The sequence below is a fragment of the Cervus canadensis genome, chromosome 27, assembly GCF_019320065.1.
Source record: "Cervus canadensis isolate Bull #8, Minnesota chromosome 27, ASM1932006v1, whole genome shotgun sequence".
NCBI classification, from domain to species: domain Eukaryota; kingdom Metazoa; phylum Chordata; class Mammalia; order Artiodactyla; family Cervidae; genus Cervus; species Cervus canadensis.
This window is the reverse complement of record NC_057412.1, coordinates 685,163-700,448: the sequence shown is the minus strand read 5'-3', so window position 1 is coordinate 700,448 and position 15,286 is coordinate 685,163. Positions and strand designations below refer to the sequence as shown.

Sequence of the window (15,286 nt, the reverse complement as noted above, 5' to 3'; positions counted from 1 at the left end):
GCTACAAAATACATTACTCTTAGAACTCAACAGTAGTTGAAGATTCATTTTGTTGTCGTTTAGTCATTAAGTCGTGTCTGACTCTGTGTGACCCCGTGGATTGTAGCCCATCAGGTTCCTCTGTCCATGGGATTTTCCAGGCAAGAATACTGGAGTGGGTTGCCATTTCCTCCTCCAGAGGATCTTCCCTATGCAAGGATTGAACCTGTGTCTCCTGTGTTGGCAGATGGATTATTTACCACTGAGCCACCTGGGAAGACTGAAGATTCATTTAGGTGACCTTATTTAGTATGAATAATTAGAGTCCCCCTCCCCCAGGTTGCTTTATGACCTTGGTGCTTTTCCAGTCTGAGACTACCACAGTAAGAGAAGAAAGGGCAGTGTCATGGTGGGCAGTTGTCAGTTGCCAGAGAAGTTAGATGACTTACTTAGGACAGTATATTTTTGTTTTCAGTTCAAAATGATAAATACTCTCCCTGACTTTTAAGTGATAGCATGGATCATTCTTTCCTGTGGAACTAAAGTATATATATTTTTAAAGTTTTTTTTTTTTTTTAAATAATGTCTTGTTGCGCCGTTTTGTTAGACTGAAAGTTTCCTCATCGCTTGGTGAGCCCCTCCTCTAATTCAATCTTTGTCTTTTGTCTTTGCTGCCTTGCAGGGTTGGTACAGTAGGCTTCACTAGACTTAGCTGCAACTCAGAATGTCTCCTCCAGCCCCTGAGTAAATGCTGATGGTCTTGTGGAGAGTGGATTAAGAGGACGAGCTAAGTTCTCAATCCCAATTAAGAAGCGGAGGAAAATTTAAACTGTCTCCTTCAAAGTTTATCACAACCACCACCATCAAGACAGCAAACCAAAGGACAAAGACTTTGACCTGCTGTGTTGCTCTGTGTAGTCCAGTTCACGTATGGTTTCCAGACTTGGCTGGGGTTACTCACGAGTAAATAAAAAGTCGGACACTTCTGTCATTGGACGTTTTTATTCGCAAAGTTACCAAACATGAGGGCTGTACTGGAGACAGCAGACATTGCCATAGTGGCCCTGTATTTTATCCTGGTCATGTGCATTGGTTTTTTTGCCATGTGGAAATCTAATAGAAGCACCGTGAGTGGATACTTCTTGGCGGGGCGCTCTATGACCTGGGTAGCAATTGGTGCCTCTCTGTTTGTGAGCAATATTGGGAGTGAGCACTTCATTGGGCTGGCAGGATCTGGAGCGGCAAGTGGATTTGCAGTGGGCGCATGGGAGTTCAATGCCTTGCTGCTTTTGCAACTTCTGGGATGGGTTTTCATCCCGATTTACATCCGGTCGGGGGTATACACCATGCCAGAATACTTGTCCAAGCGATTTGGTGGCCATAGGATTCAGGTCTATTTCGCAGCGTTGTCTCTGATTCTCTATATCTTCACCAAGCTCTCAGTGGATCTGTATTCGGGTGCCCTCTTTATCCAGGAGTCTTTGGGTTGGAACCTCTATGTGTCTGTCATCCTGCTCATTGGCATGACTGCTTTGCTGACTGTCACCGGAGGCCTTGTCGCAGTGATCTACACAGACACCTTGCAGGCTCTGCTCATGATCGTTGGGGCACTCACACTTATGGTGATTAGCATGATGGAGATTGGCGGGTTTGAGGAAGTTAAGAGAAGGTACATGTTGGCCTCACCCAATGTCACTTCCATCCTGCTGACATACAACCTTTCCAACACAAATTCTTGTAATGTCCACCCCAAGAAAGATGCACTGAAAATGTTGCGGAACCCAACAGATGAAGACGTTCCTTGGCCTGGATTCATCCTTGGTCAGACCCCGGCTTCGGTCTGGTACTGGTGTGCCGACCAGGTCATTGTGCAGAGGGTCCTAGCAGCCAAAAACATTGCTCATGCCAAAGGCTCCACCCTGATGGCTGGCTTCCTGAAACTTCTGCCGATGTTTATCATAGTGGTCCCCGGAATGATTTCCCGGATACTGTTTGCTGATGACATAGCTTGCATCAACCCCGAGCACTGCATGCAGGTGTGTGGAAGCAGAGCCGGGTGCTCTAACATTGCCTACCCGCGCCTGGTGATGAAGCTGGTTCCCGTGGGCCTCCGGGGCCTGATGATGGCCGTGATGATTGCTGCTCTGATGAGTGATCTGGACTCCATCTTCAACAGTGCCAGCACCATATTCACCCTCGACGTGTACAAACTCATCCGCAAGAGCGCCAGCTCCCGGGAACTGATGATTGTAGGCAGGATATTTGTGGCCTTCATGGTGGTGATCAGCATCGCATGGGTGCCCATCATCGTGGAGATGCAAGGAGGCCAGATGTACCTTTACATCCAGGAGGTAGCCGACTACCTGACTCCCCCAGTTGCAGCCCTGTTCCTCCTGGCGATTTTCTGGAAGCGCTGCAATGAGCAAGGGGCTTTTTATGGTGGAATGGCGGGCTTTATCCTTGGAGCAGTCCGCTTGACACTGGCCTTTGCCTACCGTGCCCCAGAATGTGACCAACCTGATAACAGGCCAGGCTTCATCAAAGACATCCATTACATGTATGTGGCCACAGCGTTGTTTTGGATCACAGGACTCATTACTGTAATTGTTAGCCTCCTCACACCACCTCCTACGAAGGAACAGATTCGCACCACCACCTTTTGGTCTAAGAAGAGCCTGGTGGTCAAGGAGAGCTGCTCCCCAAAAGACGAACCATACAAAATGCAAGAGAAGAGCATTCTGAGGTGCAGCGAGAATAACGAGGCCATCAACCACGTCATCCCCAATGGGAAATCTGAGGACAGCATCAAGGGCCTGCAGCCGGAAGATGTTAATCTCTTGGTGACCTGCAGAGAGGAGGGCAACCCAGTGGCTTCCTTAGGTCATTCGGAGGCAGAGACACCTGTGGATGCGTATTCTAACGGGCAGGCAGCTCTCATGGGTGAGAAAGAGAGAAAGAAGGAAGTAGAGGACGGAAGCCGGTACTGGAAGTTCATCGATTGGTTCTGTGGCTTTAAAAGTAAGAGCCTTAGCAAGAGGAGTCTCAGAGACCTGATGGAGGAGGAGGCTGTTTGTTTACAAATGTTGGAAGAACCTCCACAAGTTAAAGTAATACTCAATATTGGACTTTTTGCTGTGTGTTCACTTGGAATTTTCATGTTTGTTTATTTCTCCTTATGAACTTTTAAGGATATGATGAGACACTAACTTAAGAAAATACTAGTCTTTGGAAAACAACAACGAAAAAAACCCCTGCAAACTTATGTAACTGTTGCATCTCTCAGGCATTGTTTACGCTGTAGGTTTTAGCCAAATTTTACTTAGCAGAAAAATCATCTATTTGCAAGACTTTTATTTTCCCAGAGATGGATGAAAGTAAATTTTCAACCTAAATGAAGTAAAACTTATTTAAACAGACTGAATTGTGCAAATGTGGTTTAAAATTTTCCATACCAAAGTAAGGAGAGACCGATTATTCTCACAGAGCACTTAGAGCAGAGTCACACGCTAAGGTGTCACGAGTAAGATAACTGTCCACACTGCCAAATCTTGGTAGGCCTTCTTACCCTGAAATGGAAGACTTGCTCATTTTAAAGTTTTTTCTCTGTCTCTGTAATCCCTACTCCCATTTTAAAGAACTGAATTTGTACATTGTATAATCCATTATATACTAAAAATCTAACATGTGCTTGTGGAGTACTTGTTTCAGGGCAAGTTCGTTTGCCAGGTTCATTCTGTTAGCATGAGCCTATGGATTCTGTATGCTGGAAGAAAGGAAGAGGAATGTTTTCTTGTAGCTGTTCCTGTACCACCAGTATATGGAATGTTGGAAAAAAGTTCCAGCTGTTTTTTGTGTTCTTTTTTCTTTTTTTTCCTCCTCTGAAGTTTAAGTGAACCATACTCAAACGACCACCAAGTAGTTTTGTCTTTATAAAGTTGTGTGTCATGACTGTATTGTAAATGATTGTGGGGGGGGAATGAAGTTAACATTGCTGATGATCCTCAAATTTACTGACCAAGTTAAGATCATTTATATAGTTTGAAAATTAGCATCCCTTAAAGCAGTGTTTGATCAACTAAGCTGAACAGGTGATTCCTCGTACACCGTTAATTCTCTAGCTTTGTTCTTGTCATTTGGTAACATTCTTTATTAACCAGTTAACCTTCCTGAGTGGATCCATTTGGAAAATGCGTCCGGAAATTTGAAGAAAAATTAACTCAGCTTTTGTGGGTTGCCCCACTTGATTAGATTGTGGTACATTGAAGTTGAGTTTTTAGAGTGAAAATATCATTCTGAGATCATAATGTATCATTCGTAAGTTTTTTTTCAAATTTTTTTTTTTTTTAAAGACAACATATGTACACAGCCTCTGCATTTTTGTTTAAACAGTTACAGTGAGTGAGAGCATGAGGATATTTCAATGCAAACAGACCATTAGTAATAGAAAACTCAAAAGAGCGCATGCTTTGCCACTGGTGGGTTGCAGTATAGTCTTTCTGTAGAATGGATAGCATATTCAAGAGAACTTCTACGGGTTTAGTAGTGTGTCCTGTGGAGATTACAGGACTTGTGTAATTGTAGGACCCTCTGTCTTGACATGTCTCGGTATCCAGTTTCAGCTTTCTGGAAGAGAATCCATTTTTCACAGGTGGATTCCCCTTCATGAGGACAGGGTACGAAAGATGTTTGAGAAAAACTCTCCACGTGAGGTCGTTCCTTGTGCATGCTGTCCTTTTTCCTCCATGGCAGATGAAGGAAACTAATTTTGTATCTACTTTCTTTGACTTTTCTGTAATCTCTGATATTTTTTAAATTGCATGATTTTATTAACCTTGTATTCTTTAGGGGAAAATTATTACTTTTTTAGATACTTTTGTAGATTTTGAATCAAAACTCAGTCCTAATGACTTTAAATTTTTTTGTATTTGTAAATTAAGTTCATTATGATGGACTTAATTAGTTCAAAGTTGATTTTTAGAAATTATTAGGTAGCATAATGTCTTCCCATCTCCAGGAGGCTTTCTGATGGACTGAGTCTGTAGTAATTTGTGTTTGAGTAGTATGATTTCTGCAAGCTTATTAGAGTGCCTTGTGGAATTTTTTTCTTAGTTTCATTCTTAGGGTTTATAAGCTGGGGGCCAAATGAAAGTAAGGACCGTCCTCGAGTGGAGGCCGAGGCTGTGACATATCCAACGTTACAAAGTCTGTTAGGAAGAGCAGAAAACCGGGTGTCTGGGTCTGGACTCATGGTTTGTCCTCTTCTCAAAGGAACTGTTCTTCTTTTGAGGCAGCCTTTTGGTGTTTGGGGAAATAATAGGATCTTAGATTTTTCAAATTGCCATTAAGTTGTAGAAATTAAAATTTTTCTTTGAACACATTGCTGTGTAACTCAGCAGTGAGGTTTGACATACTGGCTGAGCAGCCTTCTTACCCCTTCTGTTAAAAGCATAAATGAATAGGTGGCGTCTAAGTGGATTTTCCCCCCTTTATTTAATGTTGACTCCTAATAGTTTGGGGTTTTAGCATCCCCCTGCCTTCTCTCTGCTGTTGTCTTAGTATGATACATAAAATACATCATCTTGTGTCTTATTTGTGTGTATATAGCAGTAGGTCAAGTTTAGAGTACTAATGTTTGTAAATAAGGAATGGTTATTAGCATATCCGTTAGGATTGTTTATTCTTGCCAGTGTAAACATCACTTTATTAGACTGAAGTCCCTGAAGCTTGCCCTTCTTATTGCTTCCCAGTAATAGATAATGTGCTTGAATGAGTATGTGAATTCCTGATTGCCGCTTTATTTCAGGGGACCATTCTTCAGTCTTTATTTCATTAGAATGATCATGGAATGATACGTAGTCTCATAAAGCTAGCAAAATAGTCATACTTTACACTAAATGGGTCTTAAATGATGACATTGATAGCTAGACGTTAACATGTATATATTTTCTTATTGGCTCAAGCTAAGGTTGAGAACTGGCTAAGAGTGATTGACTGAAATAGTTAGCTAAGAGGATGAAGTGAGGACACTGGTACTCAAAAGTGGAGACAAATACTGTCTCATCTGGTAGCCCCAGTTCTTAGATTTTGTCCTCTCAGGCAGTCTTCGTCTCAAGATCTGACGAGCAGAGCTTGTTGCCCTGGCATGCAGAGTGGTTATGGGTTCCTTTGTGGGACGTCTCATTTCCCTGTTGAAGAATATTTTGTCCTACCCTGAGATAGTAAGTGGCTTTTGAAACAGCAGAGCCAATCTCTTCCCCAGCCTTTCTTTCCTAGTGAAGTTATCACTCTTATCTTCTGGTTAGAGAAGCATCGAGCAGTAGCTGTGCTTCTGTGTCCTTTGGCCTCAGTCCAGCAGATCTGATCTCCCAAGGCTTCTTTTTCACTTGGCTCAAAGGCGCCATTGTCTTTCTGCAGAAAGAGGCTGGCCTGGGTCACAAAGCCCTAACTCCTACCAATGGCACACAAAGTAATTAACAGGGGCCTGTTGCTTCGTGAAATTTCACATTTTAAGAATTGAGGAGGAGGGTTGCTACTCAATTCTCTAACCTGAAGCTGAGTAGGGGCTTGAAAGTCTTGTCCAGGGTGGTTAGAACCTTTAAGTCTCTACATTTCTCAGTCCATTGTTACCTTCTGTATATTGGGTTTTGTGGATCCTCTCTCTTTAGAGATCACGTAATACAAGTTACTTTCATTCTTCACCACCCTGTAGACCTGCTGTATTATTAGCTATTAAAAACTTAGACCCGTTAATGTTCCCCCCTGGCAGTACTTTGCTTACGCTGTACTCCCCTGTGTCATTTTCATCTGAGGTATGATGGCTGAAAATGACCACATGGGTATCTAGCAGTGACACCTCCACATTTCCGAGTTTGGGTTGAGAGATGTGTAAAGGCCATTGCTGTTAAGTTATGTGACTGCAGAGATCCTGCCAGGACAAGATTTTCTGAAGAAGTCGGAAAAACTACTAGAGGAGATGCTGAGAAGTACCTGGGTGTAGCAGACCTAGGCTTCAGTATTCATATGATTTCTCATTAGTGGGGTGTTAAGTCGCTTGTCCTTTTAATGTTGACGTTAGCCTGAGCAGGCTTGGCGATAGGACTTACTCCTGTTTGTGTGTCAGGGTCCACCTACATTCAGAGAGACTGGTTTCCCCTTGGTTTGTCTCCCCTCACATTGCTTTAATTATTCACTTTTTCTTTGTTGGAACACTTAACATATTCCTATTTTGATCTTTCGTCAGCTTAATTCACTTTCAGGCTTATTGCCATGGTGTGCAAAAGTGGTGCTTTGCCCCAGATTTGAAGGCCTGGATCCAGAGGATGATTCACTAAATAGTAGTTATGTTTAAATATACTAAAATATCTATTAGCTTAAACTGTTAATGCTCCAGAGTTTTATTTTCAGACTTTGTGTTCACTAATAACAAAAGCCCTAATAATTCATCAAAATTTTATTCTCAAAGCTCATTTTTCAAAAATTAGGCAGAAATAGTTAAAATTCACACCAGTCCCTTGGAAATGATGTATCGCAATGTAGAGAGGAATGGAGTTTGTTTTGATGCCAAAAAAACCTTGTTGCAGCAATTAAAGGTAAAAAGTTGGAACTAGTCAGTATATAGAGAAACTCTTTTGTACTAGTTAGGTGTGAAGCTGGATTATGTAAGAAGTAATCTTTTGATCACTACACTTGGTTTTCTTGGATGACTTAACTCAGGGCTACAAACCCCCTTTTCCTTCATTAAGCTAACTTCTCCTAATTTGGTATGTTTATTTTGGTCAAACTCACCTCTGATGGAAGAGTAGATATTCAGTTACTTTGACTGCAGAACAGAATTTAGCTAAGGTTCAAAATAATTGATAGGCTTTGCCAGCGCTGAGTCTCACACCATTATTCACGTTGTCATATAAATATTTTTATTTAAACTTCTCTCTCCAGTGCTGGGAATAAGGGTTTAAACTACTGATTCGCCTTTAAAGGAATGTTGTGTGAATTGATATAATTTATGTTTGTTTCCATCTCAAATCCTTTATAAAAGATAGGGTTTAGCTTTTTGTTTCGGGTTAAGCACCCCATTTATCTGGTAACTAATGGCCTTAACCATTGGCATGTAGTCTTTTGTTCAGAAATAAACACAAAGGTTTGATGTAGCTGCATCATTTCTCATCTCATGCACTTTACTTTTTGGAGGGAGGACCATATCTGAGACTTGACTTAAACCAGTAATCTTAATTTATGTAATGACTTTTGAGGTTTGATTTGGTTACCTGGATTTATAGTGTGTTTGGGGAGAGGGATGCTAGAATAAATAAGACAAAGCACAGTGGTCTCAGATTCTTGCTAGTGTAGGCGCAGTGCCCTGTTCTCCTCAGAGAAGCCCTGGATTGTGATTGTTGCCGTGATGATGGAACCAGCCCCCCCTCGCAAGACAGTTTACAGAGAGTGAACTCTTATCAGTGAGGGAAGTACATTTTTTAGTGATTTCGGCAACAGCACAGATGGAGAGTAGGTACCCACATCTTTATTGGAGACTTGTTTTGACCCTGATAAATTCACCTTGTCCCCTAGTGCTGCTGGATAAAGGAGTGTTTACTTTTTTTTATTGCCTCTGGACAAACTTGTCTGGATAATTTTTCAGTATATCAATGTCGCCTATACCTCTGTAAGTGGAATGTTCACTAATAACTCACTTTTTTGTTTTAGTAGTTGGAAACTGAAATTAAGCTCATTGCTATCTAGAGTATTGATATCCCAAATTGGCACAGGCCATTCTGTAGGGTATTCCTTAATGTAATCAGCTTCTGAAATTTATGTTTTGATTAGTGCCTTCTGGTTGCTGATATTTAATCTGCTAGTTCACACCTTTCCCTTTCTTGATACATAACTCTTACACAATTCCTCTTTTTAAATTTTGCTATGACTAGTGAAGAAAATACATTTATACTAACATATTTTACATGCAGCCTTTATTTAGGTTCAAAGAACCAGGTAGGTCTAGCTTGTGTTGCAGCTTAAATGTTATTTATTCATCTGTGTTTGTTACCTTTATATCCTTAATTAAAGATTCAAGGTTACTTATTCTGTGAATATGTTTTAACTTTTATCATTTTCCGGTGTAGGTTGGGTAGGCATATCTGAGAATATACATGTGACAAGAGTTTCACATTCCATGATAAGAAAAAAGCTTAAAGTAAATTTTATAGAAAGCACAAAACCATGTTCCCTCATGTGTGTAACTCCACATGTGGAAAGCACAAGACTAACAGTATTCTCAGTATCCCACAAGTGCCCGGCATAAAAAGCCCGCCATGGGTCATCTCTGGAGTTGTCAGGACGACCCCACAGTGTTGCAAGCCCCGGACAGTGAGAGGTGCCTGAGCTGGGGGTCCTCAATCATCAGAGAGGCAGTGTTCTAGTCTGAGGACCTGTGTGCTGCTTTGGTGGAGGAGACAGTACTACTGGCAAGACTGCTGCGGTTGTGCTGGGGGGTCACCAGCTCAAACGGGCGCTGTGGGCTCCTCCCTACAATCAAACTGGAGAAACAGGAACAGACTTCTAGGTTTCTGGTGGGTGGAACATTTTGACAAACTTCGGCTTTAAGCTGTAGAGCCTTTGGGTTATTTTTTCTAATCATAAATCTATAGGAAATTTTACCTCCCGTCAATAGCACCCTGGGAGCATGGAGAAGTCTCACATTTTAATAGGGCAAATACTAATCTTTAATCTTCATGTAAGTTTAATAAGGTTAATGAAGTTATTTTTTCATATGCCTGGCTACCCTTCATTTTAATAGAGCAGAATTTGATCCAGGAGTCATAAGCATCAAACAAAGTGAGACATCTGCCAAGTGGAACTACTTTTTGCTTTTCACATTGGTTGTAAGAGTCTAAAGGATTCTTTTGCCTGTTGCGTTACAAGACTAGATTAGATGAAATCTATGAATATGCCTGCAAAAGAAGAAAAAAATAATGTGTTTTTTTGCACTCGGCATTGCCCTTATTTTACTCCTCAACTTTCTTCATCTGAATAGTCCCTGTTTATCAGCAATGAATAAATACATCTCTCTTGGATCTTGCCCATACGTCAAAAGATAGGAAAACTCAGAATGGAGAGAAGTGACTACCTTTTTCCCACTCTCCTCTGTTTCATATATTTATATTAGGGGTAGTCAATTTTAATAATAATATGGAATGAAGATTCAAGCTGGTGTAGACTAATGGAACATGGTTTAGAAGAATTAACCTGAGCACTTTGAGGGAGAGAGTATGGCCTACAGCAAAAAGCCAGCAAGTGTGTCCCTACAGCAGTTTTTGAGAATGTAGCACCTCAGGCTTTGGTGGAGTTGAGGAGAGGAATGAGAAATACAGGGAAAATGAGAAGTTTGAGGAACATCTTTGGCTTAGCCATGTGTGATAAGGCAAAGCAGTAATAACCTGTTAGTCCTGTATACTATATAGAATGGGCTCTGTACCTTTAAATTTTGTTTTTAAGTCTAAAATTGTTTTTAACAACTTAAAGGATGCTTTTGAAGATTCCTTTGGCAGAATATCTTTCATTTCTAATTTCCATGAAAAATTGCTTTAATTAGTCTAGGTGAACTAGGTGGTTGTAGCAGTGTAAATATGTACAATTAGAACTTTCTAATTTCACTGTGAGATCTCTTTTGAGTGGCAAACAGATCAACTAGTCTTTTTTGCTCATGAACTTTTCTGTGGGGTTGTTAAAATGCAAAAGCTTTATTACTTTCTTTTTAAATAATGACCTATTACGTTCGTGTCAGATGATGGTATGGAATCTGTTGCCCTGCTCCCCCACCACTGTCGCTTCAGTTGATGGGTTGCCGACAGTTCAGAGATGAAGTGAGGATGCGCCCTTTGTTTGCTTGGCCGTCCCGTCTGTGTTGCCTGGACCTGTGTTGGCGATCACATGTGAACTATGTTCTGTTTCTCAGTGCTGCTGCTGCTGCTGCTCCTTTTTTTTTGATAAGGTGGATATCAAAAATAGTTGCTGTGCAAAAGTTAGTAGTCTTCTTCAAGAAGAAAACCAATTCCTTTTCTAATATCCTGTGAAATTGCTTCATTCATTCCTTTATTTTTAAGCCAAATGTCAGCAGAGTACTGCTGCCTTCTATCTAGTAATTTTGATATGTAAGTATTAACGCATTTTTAACAGATGTCTACATTGAAAAATGTTTTTCCCAGCGTCCTGCCTCTTAAAGCTTTGTTCACATGTTCTGTGAGAGCCCAGTCTGTGCACTGGGGTGTGTGTTGTGTACATGGATTGCTTCGTCACTTACGCATTGTAGACCAAATGTGATCTTAAATGGAGTTGTTGAGTTATTGGTGAGTTTTTTGACTTGTAAACTGATTTTCCAGTGTACGCTTCATTGTCTGCAGTGTTTTTTTTTTTTTTTTTTTAAGGTTTGACTTATCAAGTCCATCTCATTGTACAATGTTTTAGTTGCGAATAGAAAGTAGAATTTGGTATAAACCAGGTAACTTCCATATTGAAAGGCATACAATTGAAATTGTAGATTTAGGATTGTTAACCATACATGACAATTCTAACTTGACTATTCTAACCTATTGTATACAATCTGATTTTTTAAATTGTAGACATGTATGATCTTGGTTTAATGTGTTTTTAAAAGTGTTATTGTTTAAAAAAAATGAAAAAAAATTAAGCAAATCTGCTAAAGAGCTGTCAGTTTTCATTACTGACTCTGTAAAATACACTGTTCTTTGTGTACTGTGTGTTATTTTGCCAGCTGCTGCATTAGCCTTTAAAAGTATTTGGAAACTTAAGATGAACTACATTTCTTGCAAAGTATATTCCTTTCTGTGGTATTTTGTCCTGTAACTGAAGTATAGTAATTATTTTATGGAAACGTTAGCACTTCTGTACCGACTTTGAATAAAATGAAAAATTTACATTTCTGTGACTGAGTATTTTCAGTACGAACGCACGTCCGTCCTCGAGGCTGTGTCTCAGTTCCTTTTCTCTTGGCTCATAAAGTGTTCCAGTGCGTTTCCCCTACCATTTTTTGCTCTTCTTTACCTTGGTAAGCATGGACTAGCAAGTATTAACTGAGAATATAAAACATGGAGTAAATAAAAATATGCTCAGTGTTTTCACTTCTAATTCTGAAATAATTGCAGATTGTAGGACAGTTGTAACGATAGTGTGAAGAACCCAGGAATCATTTTCATCCAGATTTATAGTAGTTAACATTTGGCCGCAGCTGCATTGTCATTTCTCTCATCACTTTTGTGAACCATTTGAAAACATAAGTTGCAGACCTCACTCTCCTTTACCCTTTGGTACTTGGGGATATAGTTCTTAAAACAAGGACAGTCACCCATATAATCATAATTATCGAAATATGAAAACAGTGATACAATATTTTAAGCTAAAGTCTTTATTTAGATGTTACTCTGTTAAATGTCTTTTATAGCAACTTTTTTTTTTTTTTTAAACTTTGGAAACCAGTTCATTGCATTTAGCTTTAATGTCTATCTCTTTTAGTCTGAAATAGTTTCTCAGCTGTTCTTTTTGTCTTTGTAGTACTGATATTTTTGAAGTTTAAATGCCAGTCATTTCGTGAATTCCACTCCTATTTAGGGCTGTTCTCCTCATGACTTGACTCACTGCATTTTGGGCTACATTTTGACTACAACATAAGCAATAATAATAGGTCCACAAAGCCTCACATTGGGAGGTGTGTGATGTGTTGTCTCATTATTGTTGACATTAACTTTGATACTTGATTCAAGTGGTACCTACTACGTCTCTCCACTGTCTAGTTAACATTTTCCCTTTTGGTAATAAGTAAGCTGTGGGGGAGATAACTGTATTTATCTCCCTAATAAACTCTAATTTGGGCTTCCCTGATAGCTCAGCTGGTAAAGAATCCGCCTGCAATGCAGGAGACCTGGGTTTGATCCCTGGGTTGGGAAGATCCCCTGGAGAATGCAAAGGCTACCCACTTCAGTATTCTGGCCTGGAGAATTCCGTGGACTATATAGACCATGGGGTCGCAAAGAGCTGGACATGACTGAGTGGCTTTCACAGAGTTCACATAAATAACGTACTATTCCTCATCAAACTTTGCCCATAGTTTTAGCATCCACTGATAATTCTTGCCTGAGCAAGTTATTCCTGTGGTGGTGTAAAACAGTGATTTTTCTTTTTTCTTTTTTAACTATACTGAAATCAAGAATTTCCTCTTTTCCCCATTTATTTATCAGTTTGAACTCATGTATTACCTTGTCTAGTAGGTTATGATTCATTACTGTCATTGTTTTGCTCAGATGTTTTCAGATTTAGCTAGCAGGTGTCTCTTCAGGCTAGTTTGTGTTCTCTGTGGCACATTCCATTGTTTCTTGAGTACTTACTGGCACAGTGGTAAAAGAATCCGCCTGACAATGCAGGAGACATGAGATGTGGGTTTGATCCCCGGGTTGGGAAGATCTCTTAGTGGAGGAAATGGCAACCCATTCCAGTATTCTTGCCTGGAGAATCCCCTGGACAGAGGAGCCTGGAGGGCTACAGTTCATGGGATTGCAAAGAGTCAGACACAACTGAGTGTGCATGATACTGCCTCTTACAGCTGTACCTGGGTCCTCCAGTCCATGTACTTCTTTGTTTTATCCACTCCAGAGAATCAGCCTCCAAACATGCATCTAGGGATCCAACTACTCCATAAACTTTCAAGCAATTTTATTTTCGTTCCCAACTCACCCCCATTTTCAGAGCTGTACTCAGTGTTGCCAGTCCCCACGACTTTGGGGGGAATTCTACAGTGTAAACATGGTTGACTCTTGATTTTCCCCACTGGTGCTTTTTCTCCACTTGCTTTCTTTTTCCTAAAGTCATATTGCTGTTTTCCCCTCCTCTCCCTCATTCTCATAGAGTTGTGTGTTAACAACAACACTGTTTTACAGGAGTTCTCATAGGTTTTCAAGAGGGGGTGTAATATGCTTCTGTTGAGTCCTCCCAACTTGCTGGGGAATCCTGTTATTCACTCTTAGCTTTTGAAGCTCGAAATTTCAGGGCCTGTTGCCCATTTCTGCCTTATCCTAAAAGAACATGTTGTCAACCAGAAGCACAGTGGGAGCTGAGAAATTCCGCTTACCTTAAGAGTTAGACAACTTTTATATGTGACCTCCAAGTTTGAAGGCAGTACTCCAGGGTAGATGCTGCTGGTTTTAGGCTGACAGGAAAAAAATACAACAGAATGAGGTCTGTCGTTAACTTTGGATTTTACTCCTTCTAGCTCTCATTTGAGATTTTATTGTCATGCCCTATAGCAGATATGCTGTAAAATACTATTGTCTCTACATGGGGCTTGCTGACTCATTAACAGTTTTCATAGGTGTTCCATAGGTGTTTGGAGTTTTGTTGTAATGTTCTCTGGTACACTCTAAGAGTTGAATGTCCACTGGTTTTTTTGCATTCCAAGAATCTTCAGGAGTTTGGAGGCACCTTTATGAGTCTCCCATTGTGTCTTTATTTCCACCCTCCACCTGTTTGTTCCTAGTTCCTTGACTGTACATCTCTGATTTTGACTAACAAGATATGCTTAACTCTCTTATGCGTCTCTACCTTTACATACATACAGTATGTATATAATGTATAGTTGTATACATATGTGTGTGTGCTCTTTTCCTTTTTGCAGTGAAGATCTTTTTTCTCCTTGCATTTTATTTCATTTTTTAGTTGAAGCCTTTTTTCCATTCTAGTTGAATTAAGTACAGCTAGTAACTTCCATCTATCTTTCCACATATTCTCTGATGTACGTATTCATCAGACATTTGTCGACTGCATCCCGTGTGCCAGGTTCTTTGGCTCTCCAGCATCTGGTGATGATGGAACAGAAAGCCACCTTGAAGAGGCTTGATTGGGGAAGAGGGTGTCCTGAATAATGGCACTCGCAAGATGTATGTGGAGTGAGAGACTCACAGGATTAGGGAAAGAAAGGCACACTTTTCCTTGGAAGTAGCTGACTCTCAAAGGGTGCTTTGATTTCTTGAATTCCTCTGTGCTTTTAAGCCCTTTCTCTTCTCTTCTCTTTAGAGCAGTGTAGTCCCATAAGAACCTTCCTTTCACCGCTTGAATTAAGCACCCCTGCAGGATAGTAATGGTTTTGGTCTGTTGTTCAGCAAGATACGCAAATCTGGCTCTCTTGCCAAAGCCTGCGTTTCTGCCTCTCTTCGAGGCGTATTTTTAAAAAATTTCCCTTAAACCTGTCGGCTGATATTTTTGCTAAACCCATACATAGAGTGACACATAGAAGGCTCACGGAAGCTAA

At 40.4% G+C, this 15,286-nt stretch overlaps 2 protein-coding genes across 4 annotated transcripts in view; both read left to right on the top strand.

Moving 5' to 3' along the window:
* SLC5A3 (solute carrier family 5 member 3) overlaps window positions 1-11,908 on the top strand; it is a 33,708-nt gene extending 21,800 nt beyond the window's left edge. For all 3 annotated transcript variants that reach the window (XM_043449054.1, XM_043449052.1, XM_043449053.1), the window contains exon 2: window positions 662-11,908. In XM_043449054.1, the coding sequence (XP_043304989.1) occupies window positions 1,002-3,158 (2,157 nt within the window). In that variant the 5' untranslated portion in view covers window positions 662-1,001 and the 3' untranslated portion in view covers window positions 3,159-11,908. The remainder of the gene's footprint in view (window positions 1-661) is intronic.
* The window catches only part of MRPS6 (mitochondrial ribosomal protein S6), a 64,097-nt gene that overhangs the window by 21,437 nt on the left and 27,374 nt on the right, over window positions 1-15,286 (top strand). The gene's annotated exons all lie outside the window — the stretch shown is intronic.